Source organism: Mastigoproctus giganteus, chromosome 10 (assembly GCF_048544385.1).
Source record: "Mastigoproctus giganteus isolate SK-2022 chromosome 10, ASM4854438v1, whole genome shotgun sequence".
In the NCBI taxonomy this organism is placed as follows: domain Eukaryota; kingdom Metazoa; phylum Arthropoda; class Arachnida; order Uropygi; family Thelyphonidae; genus Mastigoproctus; species Mastigoproctus giganteus.
In genome coordinates, this window is record NC_143584.1 from 206,463,230 (window position 1) to 206,479,446 (window position 16,217).

Sequence of the window (16,217 nt, forward strand, 5' to 3'; positions counted from 1 at the left end):
ACGCTATCACCAAGTTGTGATCTGTTGTTTGCAAGAAAAAGATCAAGTTTGTTGACTGCATGGTTGGGATTGTCTGGTAGATAAATGAACAATCTGTGCGAGGTTATTAGTAAGTGCAAATGCCTCAGCATCTTGACCAGCTGGGTCCATGTGACTAGAAAACGGAAGCCAGCTGGAGTTGTGAACATTAAAATCACCAAGGAGAATTACCTCACTGTTAGGAAAGTTGGACTGGAGAAAGTAAAGTTTCAAAGAGAGGAAGTCAGAGTTCAAAGTGATTAGTAGAGTTGGGAGAACAATAGAGGCAACAAATGAATTTGATGGAATGTTGTAGAGAGATTTTAAGGCAGAGAAGATCGAAAAGAAGAGAATCAAAATTACTGTCTCTGACAGGAATATTAGAAGAGATGTGCACAACTACCAGCTTTGAAGGAAAAGGAATCATAGAGCAAATATTTAGACAACTGAGTTTAGCAGTGGTTGAATCAACTGAGAACTGGGATTCTGTCAGAAAAAGTATGTGGTGGCAGATTGGAAGTGGAAATGGACATCATTGAGATTGGAACAGAAACCATGTATATATTTGTGAAATGAATGAGGAAGTGTTTTTGAATTTTAAGTCTTTTCATAGTTAAGTTTGGACCATTAATTTGGCTATTCATGATGTATTCAGCAGTAAGAAAAGGTGGGAAGGACTTGTATGAGGTAATGAAATTTTTGGATATGGCATACAGATTGCAAGAATATACTTAGCTCCTTGACATACCATGTTTTTGATTATGTTCCTGCTTACACACTACTTGGACATCCTCCAGTCACTATCTGGAAGGTAGTGGTGGAGTGAGAATATACACTAGCTGATCCAGATGCCTCCTAGAGTTACTAATAGGTTCAATCCAGTGGATTATCTACTGGTCAACCTGAAAAAACTGTTTTAGAGCTGTATCTTGTCATGATGACTATCATAACCTCAAAAGACATCAGTCATATTGCGTGATAGAAGAGACGTCGTGATTTGCCAGAGTTTCGGTCAGGAGATTAAACATGAGTTTTCAAGACTTCACGCCTCCAATAAGCAAATTGGTGGCATTGTGCCAGGTTGATGGGAGTCATTTATCACCTAGTATTTCCTGGTAAAACAGAGGGGTGACATTCCTCTGTGTGGTGTTGATGCCACAGCTCAGTCACTGCTTATGTTGGTTCACACCTAGGTGGTCATCTCTGGTATATTAGGTGCAGTAGATCTTTTTAAAGATAAGTTTGTTGTATTAGTTTGACTATTCATGATGTATTCATAGTAAAAAAAGGTGTGTGGAGGACATGTTGTATGAAGTAATAAAAAATTTTGGATTTGGTGTACACACAGCAAGAATATGCCTAGCTTGACATGATGTGTGGCCTTGACATATACGTGTAATGTGTATGTCAAGGCCACAAGGCTACTCTGGCAGAGTAGCAATGAGATTATACACTAGCTGATCCAGATAAATGCAAAGTGCTGCATATGGGTAGCAGTAACCCCAGAGTAACGTACCAACTGTGTAGCACCACACTCAGTAGTAGAAAATGAAAAGATGCCTCCTAGAGGGTCACCAATAGGTTTGGTGCGATGGACTATCTAGCTGCTGGCCTTCAAACACCATTTTAGGGCTGTGCCCTTGAAATGGTAGGAAGATTGGATCTTGCCATGATGTTCATCAACCCCAAAACACACCAGCCATACTGCAAGATAGAAAAGATAGGGGTATTGTTGGAGCTTTGCTCTGCAGACTAAAGCCTTCAAACTAACATTTCACCACTTAGTCTCCAATAACAAAGTGGTGAAATTGCACTGGTTGATGAGAATTATCTACTGCCTAATATTGCCTGGTAACACAGAGGGGCAACATTTCTCTGTGTGGCAGATGCAACACCTCAATCATGCTTACCTTGGTTCATATCTCGATGATCACCCAGATATGAACCGTGTAGATTAGGTGCAGTATTTTGGGATCTTCACGAGGAGGAGGGTTATACTCAGTGTTACTAACAGTCAGATTCAGTAACACTGAGTATAATCTTTCTTTCTGCTGCAACCAAATCCTTTGCTTACACCATGACAGTGCAAGCAAAGGATTTGGTAGTAGCAGAAAGACCGGACTTCACCGAAATTTGGTCCGCTTGACTGAAGTGTCACCTGAAGATGTTTAACCTCCCATGTAGCAAGCCCTAGCTTGACGTACCTGAGAGAAATGTCTGGGACAGTGTCAAGGACCAAATTATTTATCTCTTGCCCATAAACTTGATGAATATTTAGAATTAGTTTTTTCAAAGGGGTTGTGTACAAACATCCTAAAATGTATGTGTATATTACTGTGTCATGTATACTTAAATTTATGATTTTTTTTTTTTTTAAATCTTAATTTGACAATTGTAGTAGACTGCATTTAGATTGCAACAGAGCTGATAACTCTTCATAAATTTTGATTAAGCTTGAATTTAATAATTTATGATTGTAATAACATTGAATCAATTTCACATTTTTTTTTTTTTTTTTTTTTTTTTTTAAGGTATATCAAGTTTTTGACCCAGAAAAGAAAAGTCTTTTAGCTGTCAAGAGTGTTAATCTTGTAGATGCTGATCCATCTATGAGAGATGGATACAAAAATGAAATTGCTCTTCTCCGTAAATTGCAAGGAAGTAGCAGAGTTATCAAAATGTATGACTAGTAAGTAAACTGTTTACAAGGAGTCTTATTGCATTGAAAATCTCCTTAGGACATATAAGTAAAAATTTCAAACTAAGGCACTGTACTTTCATTATAAAAAGTGATCATAGGGGCAATTTAGCATATTTACATTTCTAAAATTACTAATTGTCATACTCAGAATGACTATGGAGTTAGTTTCATCTGATATAAAAAGTTTGGAAACTCACTGTTATTGACCATGCAAGCAACCATTTATCAGTATTAGTAGTGGCAAATGATGCAAAAAAGCATCATTTTTTTTTTTTTTGTCTGATGCTTATACGGCATCAGATAAAAAAAAACCTTCCCAATTCACCTATTCATTACCTCCAATAGTCTGTATAGTTCTTCCTTGAATTTATTTAAGTTATCAACTTCCAAAACAATGAAAGTTGCCAATAACTTCACCTCTAATGGAAAAAGATGTGATGAAAACAGTTATTTTGCAACATTGCAGATGGGAGTAGCAGGCTGTCAACCTTTCTGATAATGTACCTAGTGTACTCTGGTGTAGAACTGGGTCCACCTTTGTGGTCTCTGGTGCAAGTGGCAAATTTTTGAAACATATAATCTATCTGTAAGGAAACTTCTGCTATTGTTTTTCAGAAATTGGTGCATACAGAGTTGTAGTAGTAATGGCAAACGATGGAAGAAAGTAAGCTTATATAGCCTCAGCCAAAAAAAAAAAAAAAAACACCCCACACAGTTCACCTATCTGTACCCTCCAAGAATTTGTCTAATTCTTCCTTGAATTTATTCAACTCATCCATTCCACTTCTATAACAGATGGAAGCCTGTTCCAACAATCAACCACTTGCTGGCTAAAGGCAAACTTCTGTATATTTATCCTGCAACCATCCTTCCTCAACTTGAATTTATGCCCCCTCGTGTGTAGTCTCAGCAAGTGGAAGAATACCATTTAACATTCAGCTTACTCAATCGATTCAAGACTTTAAACAGCTCACTCAAATCTTCCTGCAGGTGTGTTAGAATTGTTGCAGAACTGTTAGCCTTTCTAGATAAGAGCACCCTTTGTTCCCTTCACCAATCTCGTTGCCCTTCTTGGCACCTGTTCCAGCAGATCTACATCCTTCCTAAAATGAGGTCTCCAGACTGTATACAGTACTGAAGATGTGGCCTAACCAAGGCCTTATACACAGGAATAATCACCTTCTTATCCCTATTAGCAAAGTTTCCGTATATCATTGAAAACCCCATGACCTGTCTTGGCAGCATGTGTCTGCACTGCTCAGTGAATTTCATGTCTGACTGCACAATTTTTTCATTCTTCACTACCTTGAGTGTAGTACAGTAGACTGTTGAAATAACAGCACCCAAAATAATGGAACGTTCGAGCTAATGGCACATTAAGATCGGATGTTTACGTACAGTGCAGATGTCTTACAGTGCTGAAAAAGAAAATGGTAAGTCATGTAATTACTGTATTTGTTTACGTTTGCCACTTTGAAAGTGAATTCTGCAGATATCATGGGTTATATTGCTGTTTTACATTTATTTTAAATTAAAAACCCCTCACTATGGCTCCTAAAGTTAATAAACCTCACTCATACAGAGAAGAACAGCATTAAAGCTTAGTGACAAACTTGATATAATCCAAACAATTACATTAGGGTCACCTGGAAAGTTAATTCATATACCCATGTGCATTGTGTTTGTAAGCTGACTGTTCTCTGTCTGGTCGATTTACCTGTTTTGCTGGACAAAAAATCCCAGTTTCTGGGGAAAAAACATTGTTATCTACACCCGAGATCAGACCAACTAACTCAGCCACGGAGTGAAAAAGGCCCATAAAAGTTCCTCACTTCATTGATGGGATTTGAACCCGGGCCTTTTCCACCCCATGTGACGATGCCACTGTACTACCGCACGGACTAAACTTGATATAATAAAGAAAATAGAACGAGGCGCAAGCAGGAGTGGCAAAAATGCAGAATATAACATTGGATTGTCAACATGTTTGTTTTTCATGTGCAGTTAATAATGCAGTTAATAAAATTGCATTATTAATCTCTCTGTTACTTATTTAGCCTCATTATTTCTGCATTAAATGTATTAAAAAATAAAACTTTCTAGATAACAGAAAAATCAAAATAACACCACCTTAAATCCCTGAAGGTATCATTATTCTGAAAGTCTACTGTACCACACAGTTGATAATTTACTCTGTGGTTACTGCTACCAGTATGCAGTACCTTGCATTTGTCAATGTTAAACTTCAACTGCCATTTCTCAGCCCATTGACCAAATTTTCCTAGATCTTGTTACGGTAGCTCAGCCTGATGACTTTCGTTAACCACCCTGCTAACCTTTGTATTATATGCAAACTTAGACATTAAACCTGATATAGCTTTATCAATGTTGTTAATAAGTACAGAAAACAACAATGGACCGGGCATCGAACCTAATTATGTCAAATTCATCTGTTGTCTCTACCGTTCTCCCAACTCCACTAATCACTTGGAACTCTTTGACTTTCTCTCTTTGCTACTTGACTACCTCCAGTCCAACTTTCCTAACAGTGAGGTAATTTTCCTTGGTGATTTTAATGTTCACAACTCCAGCCGGCTTCTGTTTTCTAGTCACACCGACCCAGCTGGTCGAGATACTGAGGCATTTGCAATTACTAATGACCTTGCACAGATTGTTCATTTACCTACAAGAATACCAGACAATCCTAACCATACAGGCAACACACTTGATCTTTTTCTCACAAACAACCCTTCTAAGTACACAGTCGAAGTGAGTTTCAGGCACCTTTAGGCACCTCAAATCACAACTTGGTGATTGTCTCTTCTCCAACGGATCCTTTATCTCATGGCTATTCCCAACCTTGTATTGTTTGGCATTACAAGAATGCAAAATGGGATGACCTGCGAGATTTCTTTTCTTCTTTTCCTTGGTCGGATGACTGTTTGAAAACTTCTGATGTCAACGTTTGCTCAGATCGTGTCAGTGAAATTATTCTTATAGGAATGGAATCCTTTATTCCACACTCCGCTTTAAAACCTCGTCCTTTATCTAAACCTTGGTTTTCCAATAAATGTGCTAAGGCTGTTCAAGAGAATGTTCCATATTGTAATTGGCTTGTTTCTCATTCTTCAGTTTCATTTTCTGCCTACACCAAAGCTCGCAACAATTGTTTCGCAGCAGTTATTAATCAGTCCAAACTAGAGTTTGAACAGGCTAAGAGTAGAAAACTTGCTTCTTGCCCTAATGCTAGCCGAGCATTCTGGTCTCTTGCCAAAGCTATTGGCTGCAACTTTTGCCCATCTCTGCTCTCACCTCTGTCCAAATCATATGGTTCTGCTGTCACTTCAGACAAGGATAAAGCTGACCTGCTAGCATCCTATTTTTTTCCCACTCATGTATTAATGATCTTGATAAAACACCTCCCACCATTCCCAACACGCTTTATTCAATGCCTCCTGCATTGAATAAAGTCTTCCGTCAAAAGGATGTCAGAAGGATTTTGACGAATCTTGATGCTAAGAAAACTCCAGGTCCTGATGGTATTTCTCCACTTGTGCTCTTGAAATTACTCCTGTTTTTTGTTGCCTTTTTTCATTTTTTATTCCAAAGGTGTTTTTTTTCTTCTGCTTGGAAATTTGCTCATATCCAGCCAGTTCCTAAAAAAGGTGACAAATTCCTCCCATCCAATTATCATCCCATTGCAATTACTTCTACTCTTTCTAAAGTAATGGAGAAATCAATTAACTGCCAAGTCTTAAACTACCTAGAAACTTTCTGTCTGATCGCCAGTATGGATTCTGTCAGTGTCAATCCACTGGTGATATTCTGGCTTATGTTACCCATTTATGGACAAATTCAGTGGAAAATTTCGCTGAAACATAAGTAGTTGCTCTTGACACCTCAAAGGCTTTCGATCATGTTTGGCATAAAGGAATTCTAAACAAGCTTCCATCTTATGGTTTGCCAACTGTTTTTTGTAATTGGTTATCCAGTTTTCTCTCTGATCGCTCACTGAGGGTGATGGTAGATGGCTCTCTGTCTTCTAACTTATCCACTAATTCTGGTGTCCCCCAAGGTTCAGTTCTTTCCCCCACTCTTTTCCTCTTGTATATTAATGACCTTCCATTGACTGGAAATCCTATCCATAGTTTTGTTGATGATAGCACATTGCATTCCACTTTCCATTTTCAGAAACCTTTCCCTGCTCAATCAGCCTCAACTTCTCGAATATCCGCTACCAATTCCTTAAATGCTGATCTCCAGGTAATTCTCCAGTGGGGCATAGACAACTTAGTTGATTTAAATCCTTCTCAGTCTTGTCTTATATTCTGCAAAAAGGATTCTTCTGCTCCTATGCTTATCTTTGGTGACACTCTGATTTCTAGGCAAAATGATATCTCTTTTGGGGATTACCCTGACTTCTAATCTCTCTTGGCACAAGCACATTACAAATATTGCTTCCTCTGCATCTGAAAAACTTGGTTTCGCTCATGCCGTTATTTTTCTTCCAAACAGCTGTTCACTCTGTACAAATCGCAAATCTGCCCTAACATGAAATATTGTTCCCACATCTGGGGTGCTGCCCCCAAAACCTCTCTCAGGCTTCTAGATTCCAATCAGAAGAGGGCAGTTAGGTTAATTAATGACTCCTCTCTAACAGTCTCTGCACTCTGTCTCATAGATGTACTGTTTCTGCTGCATGCCTTTTCTACAGATACTTCCATGGGCACTGTTCTTCTGAATTAGCTTCTATAATTCCTGCTCTCTTTCAAAACAGTCCGAACACGTGCCGCCACCAGCCAACATTCATTTACTGTTCAACTTCAAACTCACAGAACCAACTTTTCATCTTCCTCGTTTATTCATTCAACTGCCGTTTTCTAGAACAACCTTCCTTCATATGTATTTCCTGAAAATTAAAGCCCACACAAGTTCTAGTTTAATGTCAACAAATCTTTCGTCTTCTCAAACTCCAACCCAAGCACGGTATTAAGTACTATAGGTTCTAATACCTCTTGCGTTTGGGGTTTTCATAAAAAAATAAATAATAATAAATGTACCTACAGTACAAGAAATTCACGTTTTATATGGGGTCAGCAGGTGTTCGCTTATACATGCGGTTTCAGCCATCCACGGTATGGCTTGGACCGTATCCCCGAGGATACGGGGATCTTACTATACTCATGTCTCCTTTTGATCCCATTTTATTAATTTGGGATACATTCACACATCTGCAGCCCATAATGATCTCCCCAGAATCCAAGGATGCCCTCATAATTATGGCTAAGGGTTTGGTTGCCTCCTTTGCTGCCTCTCTTAATATAATTGGATAGATTCCATCTTGAACAATTTCTCCTCCACTTTTGTTTCAGTTATTACAATCATTTAGCTCCTCATTAGATTTTGATAAACTTCTGGCTTTCCCTTCCCTAAAGAATTTCTCATATGTGAATGTAGTTGAATATTTCCTATTAATTTTGTCTGCAGCCTGATCAGTCATCAGTAGTTAACCCACAGACATCAAGTGACCCAATGTGATTTAATCCCTTTCTTCTATAAAGTCTGCTGTTCTTCTTTGCATTCTTTGCCAGAGACTTCTCATAATCTTCCTTTGCATGCCTAACCTCCTTTGTGTCTTGATTACAGACTAATTTATATCTACCATAGGCTTCTGTATCACCTGATAATTTATCTGCATCCCATAGACATTTCTTCTCTGCCACATGTCTCAGTAGTTCATCTGACATCCCTTTAAGTCTAAGCCTTGAGCAATATTTCTTCATTGGTTTGAAAAGCCTAGTTTATGATTACTTCCCTGAATGGTTCTCATTTAGAATTTGCTGTTGGTAACATCATCAGTTGGTCACACTCTACAGAATTTAAAACAGTCTGAGATCACTGTAGTCCCCTTACAAAAGCAAAAGCCTTCCCCTTTACCTCACAGTAGTTATGTCTTTAATTAAATTCCACATTAGTATGCTGTGATTGCTGCCACCCAGTGGGTCTTTTACCTGCTGATTCTTAATGCATGTAGAATCACTGCTGATAACCAGATCAAGAGTATTGTTTCCTTTTGTTGCTTATCTAACATGCTGCTGTCGATAAGTCATTCAAGAAATCAAAAGTCTTGCTAGTGTTGTGACTGACCAACCCACCAATTCCAGTCAACATCTGGAAAGTTAAAATCCCCATTATGAGACATTCTGATTTGCTGGCACACTATTTTATTGTATAGCTGTTTGGTATACTTATCATAGTTATTAGGCCTATAACACTCTTAATTTTGTTTTCCCAGTGCTTATATCACACCAAACTGACTCAACATTGCACTCATCACTCATGTCAAATGGGTTCAGTGCCTTAGATATAATATGCTTTTTAACTATGAGCATAACCCCTCCACCTCTCCAGTCCTGTCTGTCCTTCCTGTGTACATTGTACTCTCCATATTCAAATTCAGCATCACTTATGTGACTTATGTCTGAGTGACACACTATTCCTACAATGTCTGCATTTGATGACTTAATCGGTACTTCAAATTCATCAAATTTATTTACGATGCTCCCAGCATTCGTGTACATGCACATGTTCTTACTCTTAGTTTCTCTAGGCGCCTCCATATCCAGGTGGGCAGGAGCAGTAGTGCGTAGCACACACTTCTTGATTAGACCGGCATTCGAGCCTGTGACCACCAAATATGGAGGATACGGAAAGGTCAGGGAATGACCACCGCATATCCCTGGAGCAATATGGCCTTAGTTGCTATTGCTCCTGAAAACCAAATAACAACAACAACAATTAGTTTCTCTAACACAGCCCATGTATTTATTTGTTCCGTGATGATACACAGCAGGCCCTGAAGTCCCGGGCATCTTGCTTTCCAGACTGCTGCATGTACCAATAGTACCAGTGCAAGAATCACTTTCACCTTTGCCTGTGGATCTAGTTAAGCTATTAGTCTGCGTATCCCCCCCCTGAAGCCAGCAGTTTTCTGACACACCTTTCACTGTATCGATAGCATCAGCAAATATTCTTGCACCCCTTCTATTCAAGTGTATCCCATCCCTGTAAAAACAGTCTTTCCTATTAACATGCATAGACTACACTGAGAAAAATTCTACCCTGTAATCCTTGCACATTCTCTCCAGGGCCAAATTGATTTACAAGACTGTCAACATATACTCCCTCATATCATGTGTGGGAAGAATTGCAAACACTTTCAAATTCAATCCTAACTCGACTTTTTCCAAACATTGTCTTGTATATGTTAAGCAAGTCTTCAGATCTCCTACTCTTAATATCATTAGTGCCAGCATGTACAACAATATCATCTTTTGTGCTCTTAAAAGATTATATCTACTCTAGAACATAATCAGCTTTTGCCCCTGCCAGACATATCCTTGTTGTATTCCACCTATCCTGGCACAGCTTGTTTCCCTGACAGTAGTCACTGACAATAACTACCTCCTTTGGGACCAGCTCATTCTGCCTTGAAGAATGCCACTGTATTATCTGATGCACTAGAGTGATCTCTGGCATTGAGTTGGGCAGCTGAAAGCTTGATGGACCCTCCCATTTTAATTCTTTTGAGGGCATCTTCCCTACTATTCAAACTCTCATAAATGCCCATCAGAATGCTGAGTTTGCTCCTAATTTCTTCATATTTTCTGCACCTAGCACACAAAAAACATCCCCCCCTTGGTTGGATCATGTCCTGTTCCAGAAAGATCTGCAAACAGGTTGCACATTTTGTTAGGCTGTGATATGTTGGAGAATTTCCCCTTCAATTCTCTTCTGAGTGTAAGCAATGGGTTTTGAAATTAAATTGGAATGAGGGCATCCCCCCCCCCCCTCTCACCAGTAGCTTGTTGGGATAGTTATATGAAATTGTCATAATATCATTTCAGCCAGCCTTGGGTGGTGCTTTTGGCAACATGGTAATTTGCATATCTTTCATTCAGAGTATGTCGAAGCTTTTAGAGATGGTAAAAAAAAAATTGAGAAGATAATGATACAACTAATAATGTATTGACCCAGATGACTGGGGTGGCAAGGCAGGAAGGAAATGGCAAGAGTTAATGAAAAAAGTTATTAATAGTGATGAAAAATAACAGCAAAAATAAATGCTGATTACTAAGGGTTCTTGTTTTTGGGAATTTTTGGTGCCTTGATTGCTCACTCTATAGAGTTCTTATGATACTTCAATTTATATTGGTTCATAGTATATTGTATCTATGTAATTTTGTGTTCGTAGACTGATTTGCATATTTTGCATGCTAAAAAATCTGGAATATCTCTTGAAGAAGATGGGGACCTGCTTTCTCCACATGAGACTAGGTAACTACCACCCCAATTGAAAAACTGTTTAAGAATTTCCCCAGTCTCCAGTGGGATTCACACCCAGACCTCTCAAATGAGTGACAAGTGGCAAAACCACTATGCTATCATTGAAGATTTTAAAGAGTAAAAAACCTTTATAATCCAGTTTATGTGTATAATTTGATATGATGATTTATAAATTGAATAGCCAATTCCATGTTAATTTTTAAATGTTAAGGTGACAGATAGCTTTCAAATTCTAGGTATTATTTTAATGATACGTTAAAAACTTAATTTTAAAATACAAGACATCAATAAAATCACATAAAGTGAAACTTCTGTAGATCATATTAAAATAAATGTTGCTGAAAGCTGTTATAAATAAAACTGTTAATGTAATAGGGCAAGCCAAATTTATCTGGCCTGCCTTATATAATTTACACTGAGATAGCTTTTGCTTTAGAAACATCAACCTACATCTTAATGCACAACTTTGCATACAGCAGGAGAACTCTGTGTGTTGCTGGAGCTTGTCCACAGATATGGTAGCTCATGCTGACCACACTGCATCCCACAGTTGTTAGGTATTTAATTGTACTGAATCTAGGCATTGAATAGCCCACTCCATGTTCATAAATGGAAAGAGGAAAAGTAAGTCAACTCTTAACTAATCCCAAAATTGATGTGCAGTCTTAGAATACTTATGATTTAACTTTTTAATTTATTTTTAGAAACTCAAAGTCAGCACATTTTTTAATAAAAGTTTATAACAAAATTGGTATCTTTTTGGATGTGTGCCCACAGTTCCACAAAGCAAAAGTCTTCGACCCATGCATGGTATGAAGTACTATAGGTTCTAATATCCTTCATGTTTGTTTTATGCGGTTTTCATAAAAAAAAAGAGTATGAACTCCAGAAGAGCATTTATTTTTGCTGTCTTATTTTAGACAATCCATGCTGGTTGTGCATGTATGCACAAGGAGAGTAACATTTTAGAATTCTTTTTCAATTAAGATATAAAATAAATGTGTTTTATTGGATATAAAACATAGTCTTTAATTAACCATAAATTTACAGGCCTACCCTGTATAATAATTAAAAATATATATTTATAAACTCTTAAGATTATAAATCATGGTCATGGTTAAAGTAAAAATAAATTGTTTGCAGTGAATACAATGATGAAGCACTTTTGGTAGTTATGGAAAAGGGTGATACTGACTTGGCATCGCTTCTGAGAAATGTTACTCGTATGAAACAGCTTACTCCAACAGAAATAAAGTTTTACTGGTCCCAGATGTTAGAAGCTGTTGCAGAAGTACATAAAGTTGGTAAGCACTTTATGATATTTATTTTATTTTTGTATACTACAGTTTATGCTTACCAAAGGCATTTGCATTATATATGATACTTTCAAAAATTCTTCCATAATAAAATTTTTACGCTTACTAATTTTAATTTTCTTTCAGTAAGCCTTATTCACTGTGGCAAACCTTTATATAACACAACACTTCCATACAAGAAATATAAAACACAGTGGCCTGACGTAGCCCAGTGGTCAGGAGCGAGAGTGCATAGCAAGCGTTCCTTGAGTGGAGCGGGGTTCAAGCCTGTGACTACTAAATACGATAAATATTTGTATTGGTGATTTATTGTAAACTCTACTGACTTGGTTGTCGTGCCGGAGTATAAACAGAAAATTTAAAATTTATTTTAGGTAACAAAGAAAATTAATCCATCTAACACAAAAAAAAGAGTGATTAAATTTTGAATTCTATTCAAGAATGTCTAGACAAAACTGAAATTAAGATGAATGATCACTTCAAAAAATAAATAAAATAAGTAATAGTACAGTAGGTTAGTTGGAATATATAAACTCATAACAGGTTCGGATATGTGCCTTGACAAATATTGTTGTGAAGATTTCTATAGCCTAGGGAGACTTACTCTTTGATCACCTACCATATGTAAGCCATCTGACTCTACAGGACTATGTGGTAAACAGTTCTAATTGCTGATTACACTTTCACTAAATTTTCTTATCTTGTCTACAAACAATCTTTCCTTAATTTGAATTAAAGGTAAATCCAGCGTATTGCCTATAGCTAGATTGTATTTTCAGGCATAAATAACACGTTCTGTTTATGCTCTGGTGTGACCACATAGGTCTGGATTTTACTAGTAGTTACTTGACAGGAATATTATATCATAACTATATTTAGGTCATCAGTATCATTAATACAGGCTGTATTAACGCACAAATCGGAAACTCGTTAATTGAATATAATAGGAATCAATAGGAAAAATTATAATTGGTCCATGACCTTCAGGAATGTCCATAATTTTAAAAATACCTTTCAAATAACTTTTTAACTGTATACCATGTAAAAGATAATAAAAATAATTATAGAATTAAATGTTTATTGCATAAAATACATAATAAAGAAACTAACTATTTGCTACGGAAATATTTGAGCACAGTCATTTGAACAGTTTTGGCTTTCTTTTTTCATCATACAATTTTTGGTAGCCGACAACAAGCTTCTCTAGGCCGTCAAAATAACATGCTTCTTTCGATGTTAGGATCAACATCCATTACCTTTTGTTTGAGGTTCTCTGCAATACGAAAGATTTTGCCTAGTTCTTTTACCATTATCTCCTTTGCAGTAACATTTTCATCTGGCTCATTCTGTTTTTCTTTAGCTTCTTTGTACGCACGCTGAAGTGATTCTCAAATGTTAGCCGTATCCAAGCCTTTGAAACCAAGGTCATTACCAATATTAGTTATGTCTTCAATAACTTTTTTAACTGCATCCTTGAAGCCAGTAAAATTGTTTGCACAATGAGTTAAAAGATGCTTCCAAACTGCTCTCATACTGCTGGCTGTCACTTCTTCCCATGCTGCATGAATGTTTTCAATGGCCATTCGTGTGTTATATTTTTTCCAAAATTCTGCTACAGAAATTGCATTGTCTCCTGTTGTAGCTTCAAGTGCCTGTGCAAATGTCCTATGGAGATAGTAAGCCTTGAAAGTTGCAATCGTCCCTTGGTCCATGGGTTGCAATAACAAAGTCGTATTCACCAGTAAAAAAACAACTTTCACATTTTCATTTAAGTTGCCAAGTGCAGAAGGATGTCCAGGTGCATTATTTAAAAGCAACAGAGCTTTAAAAGTAAGATTATTTTTCTTGCAACAGGCTTCAACCGTTGGACAGAAATAAGACATAAACCAGTCTTCACATAGGGCTTTGGTCATCCATGCTATTTTATTTGAACTCAAAATGATTGGAAGAGCTTGATGGCTGTGTCCTTTTAAAGCCCTAGGATTTTGTGTATGGTACACAAGCATAGGCTTAAATTTAAAATCACCTTCAGCATTACCTCCTAATAAAAGCTTTTTTATTAGGAGGTAATGTTTTACTTTATATCGACTTTATACCCAAACTGGGTATAAAGTCGATCTTTTGAGACTTTATACCCAGTTTGTGATGCTTCATTTGCAGCCAAATAAGTTTTAGTTGGCATCCCTTTCATCTGCATTAAATATTTGCCGATCATTGTATTCACCATCCTGAATGATTTTTTTGCAATTCTGCAGGAAATTTGGCTGCAGCATCTTCATCAGCACTAGTAACTTCCCCTGTTACTTTAACATTATGCAGTCCTGCTCGATCTTTGAAACATTCAAACCACCCTGAACTAGCAATAAATGTTTCAGTCTCCCCTTGATATTTTGTTTCTCCGAGCTTAGTAAAAATGTTAATAGCTTTGTTCTGAATATTGTCCTTAGATAATGGAATTCTTTTTTGATTGCAATCTTCTATCCAAATTGATAAAAGACTTTCCATTTCAATCATTATTTGTTCTATTTCTGGTATTTTGTAAAATAAAAGAAGTTGATGAAACTTGACTTTTCTCTTTATATTTGCCTTTACAGCTCAAGATAGTTCATACCATAGACTCGCTGTATCCTAGATCTCTTAACAATTTTTGCATGGTTTGCACCACTTTTGCAGAATTGAAGCCTTTCTTGGTAAGAGCACCCCTTTTCCCGTAAGAGTTCCCTTCATCAATCTTGCTGACCTTCTTTGCACCCGTTCCAGCAGATGTATATCCTTTCTAAAATGAGGCCTCCAGACCCGTATTCAGCATTCAAGGTGTGGCCTCACCATGGCCTTCTACAGAGAGATAATCACCACCTTATCCTTGCTATCAAAGTTCCTGTATATCATAGACAAAACCCCACGAACTGTCCTGTCCGCCTGCCTGTGCTGCTCAGAGGAACTTCATATATGACTGAATGCTTAGCCCCAGGTCTTTTTCATTTTCCACTGTGCTGTGTGTAATATATCACACAGTTGGTAGCTTAATCTGGCATTACTGCTATCCATATGCAGTATGTTTGCATTTGCAACATTAAACTTCATCTGCCATTTCTCAGCCCATTGGCCAAATTTTTCTAGATCTAATTGCTTACCTTGATTATGTCATTAACCACCCTGCTAACCTTTGTATCATCTGCAGACTTACACATTAAGCCTGATATACTTTCATTAGTATCATTAATAAATATTGAAAACAACAATGGGCCCAGCACCAAACCCTGGGGGACTCCACTGATAACATTATTCCATGAAGACAGTGCCCATTGGTAATCACTCTGTTTTCTCCCTATCAACCATCCCTTCATCTATAGCAGTAACTTGACCTTAATGCCACATTGCTCCAGTTTGTACAGCAGTCTTTTATGTACAATAGTATCAAAAGCCTTCCTTAAATCCAAGTATGCAATATCAAAATTATTTTTTGCATCTAGGTTCCTTTGTTACTGCAAAATAGTATAAAAGTATAAAAGTTCAGACAAGACTGCCCTTTAACAGATCCATGCTGTGACTATATAATTGCATTCCTGTCTAAATGGGCTTGCATTGCTTCTTTAAACAGTGACTCCATTATTTTCCCTAGAAAAGACATTAAGCTAACAGGTCTGTAATTACTTGTCACCTTTTGATTCCCCTTTGTAAATTTGGGGATACATTTACACATCTCCAGTCCATAGGGGCATACCATGAATCCAAGGATGCTTTGTAATTATGGCTAAGAGTTTGCTTATCTCCTTTAATATAATTGGATAGATACCATCCATCCCATGCACCTTTTTAATATTTAGCTTCAACAA

At 37.3% G+C, this 16,217-nt stretch overlaps 1 protein-coding gene across 2 annotated transcripts in view; it reads left to right on the forward strand.

Moving 5' to 3' along the window:
• Mps1 (dual specificity protein kinase monopolar spindle 1) overlaps positions 1 to 16,217 on the forward strand; it is a 72,127-nt gene that overhangs the window by 20,570 nt on the left and 35,340 nt on the right. For both annotated transcript variants that reach the window (XM_090383491.1, XM_090383492.1), the window contains exons 4-5: positions 2,550 to 2,707; positions 12,209 to 12,369. In XM_090383491.1, coding sequence (XP_090239617.1) covers positions 2,550 to 2,707; positions 12,209 to 12,369 — 319 coding nt within the window. The remainder of the gene's footprint in view (positions 1 to 2,549; positions 2,708 to 12,208; positions 12,370 to 16,217) is intronic.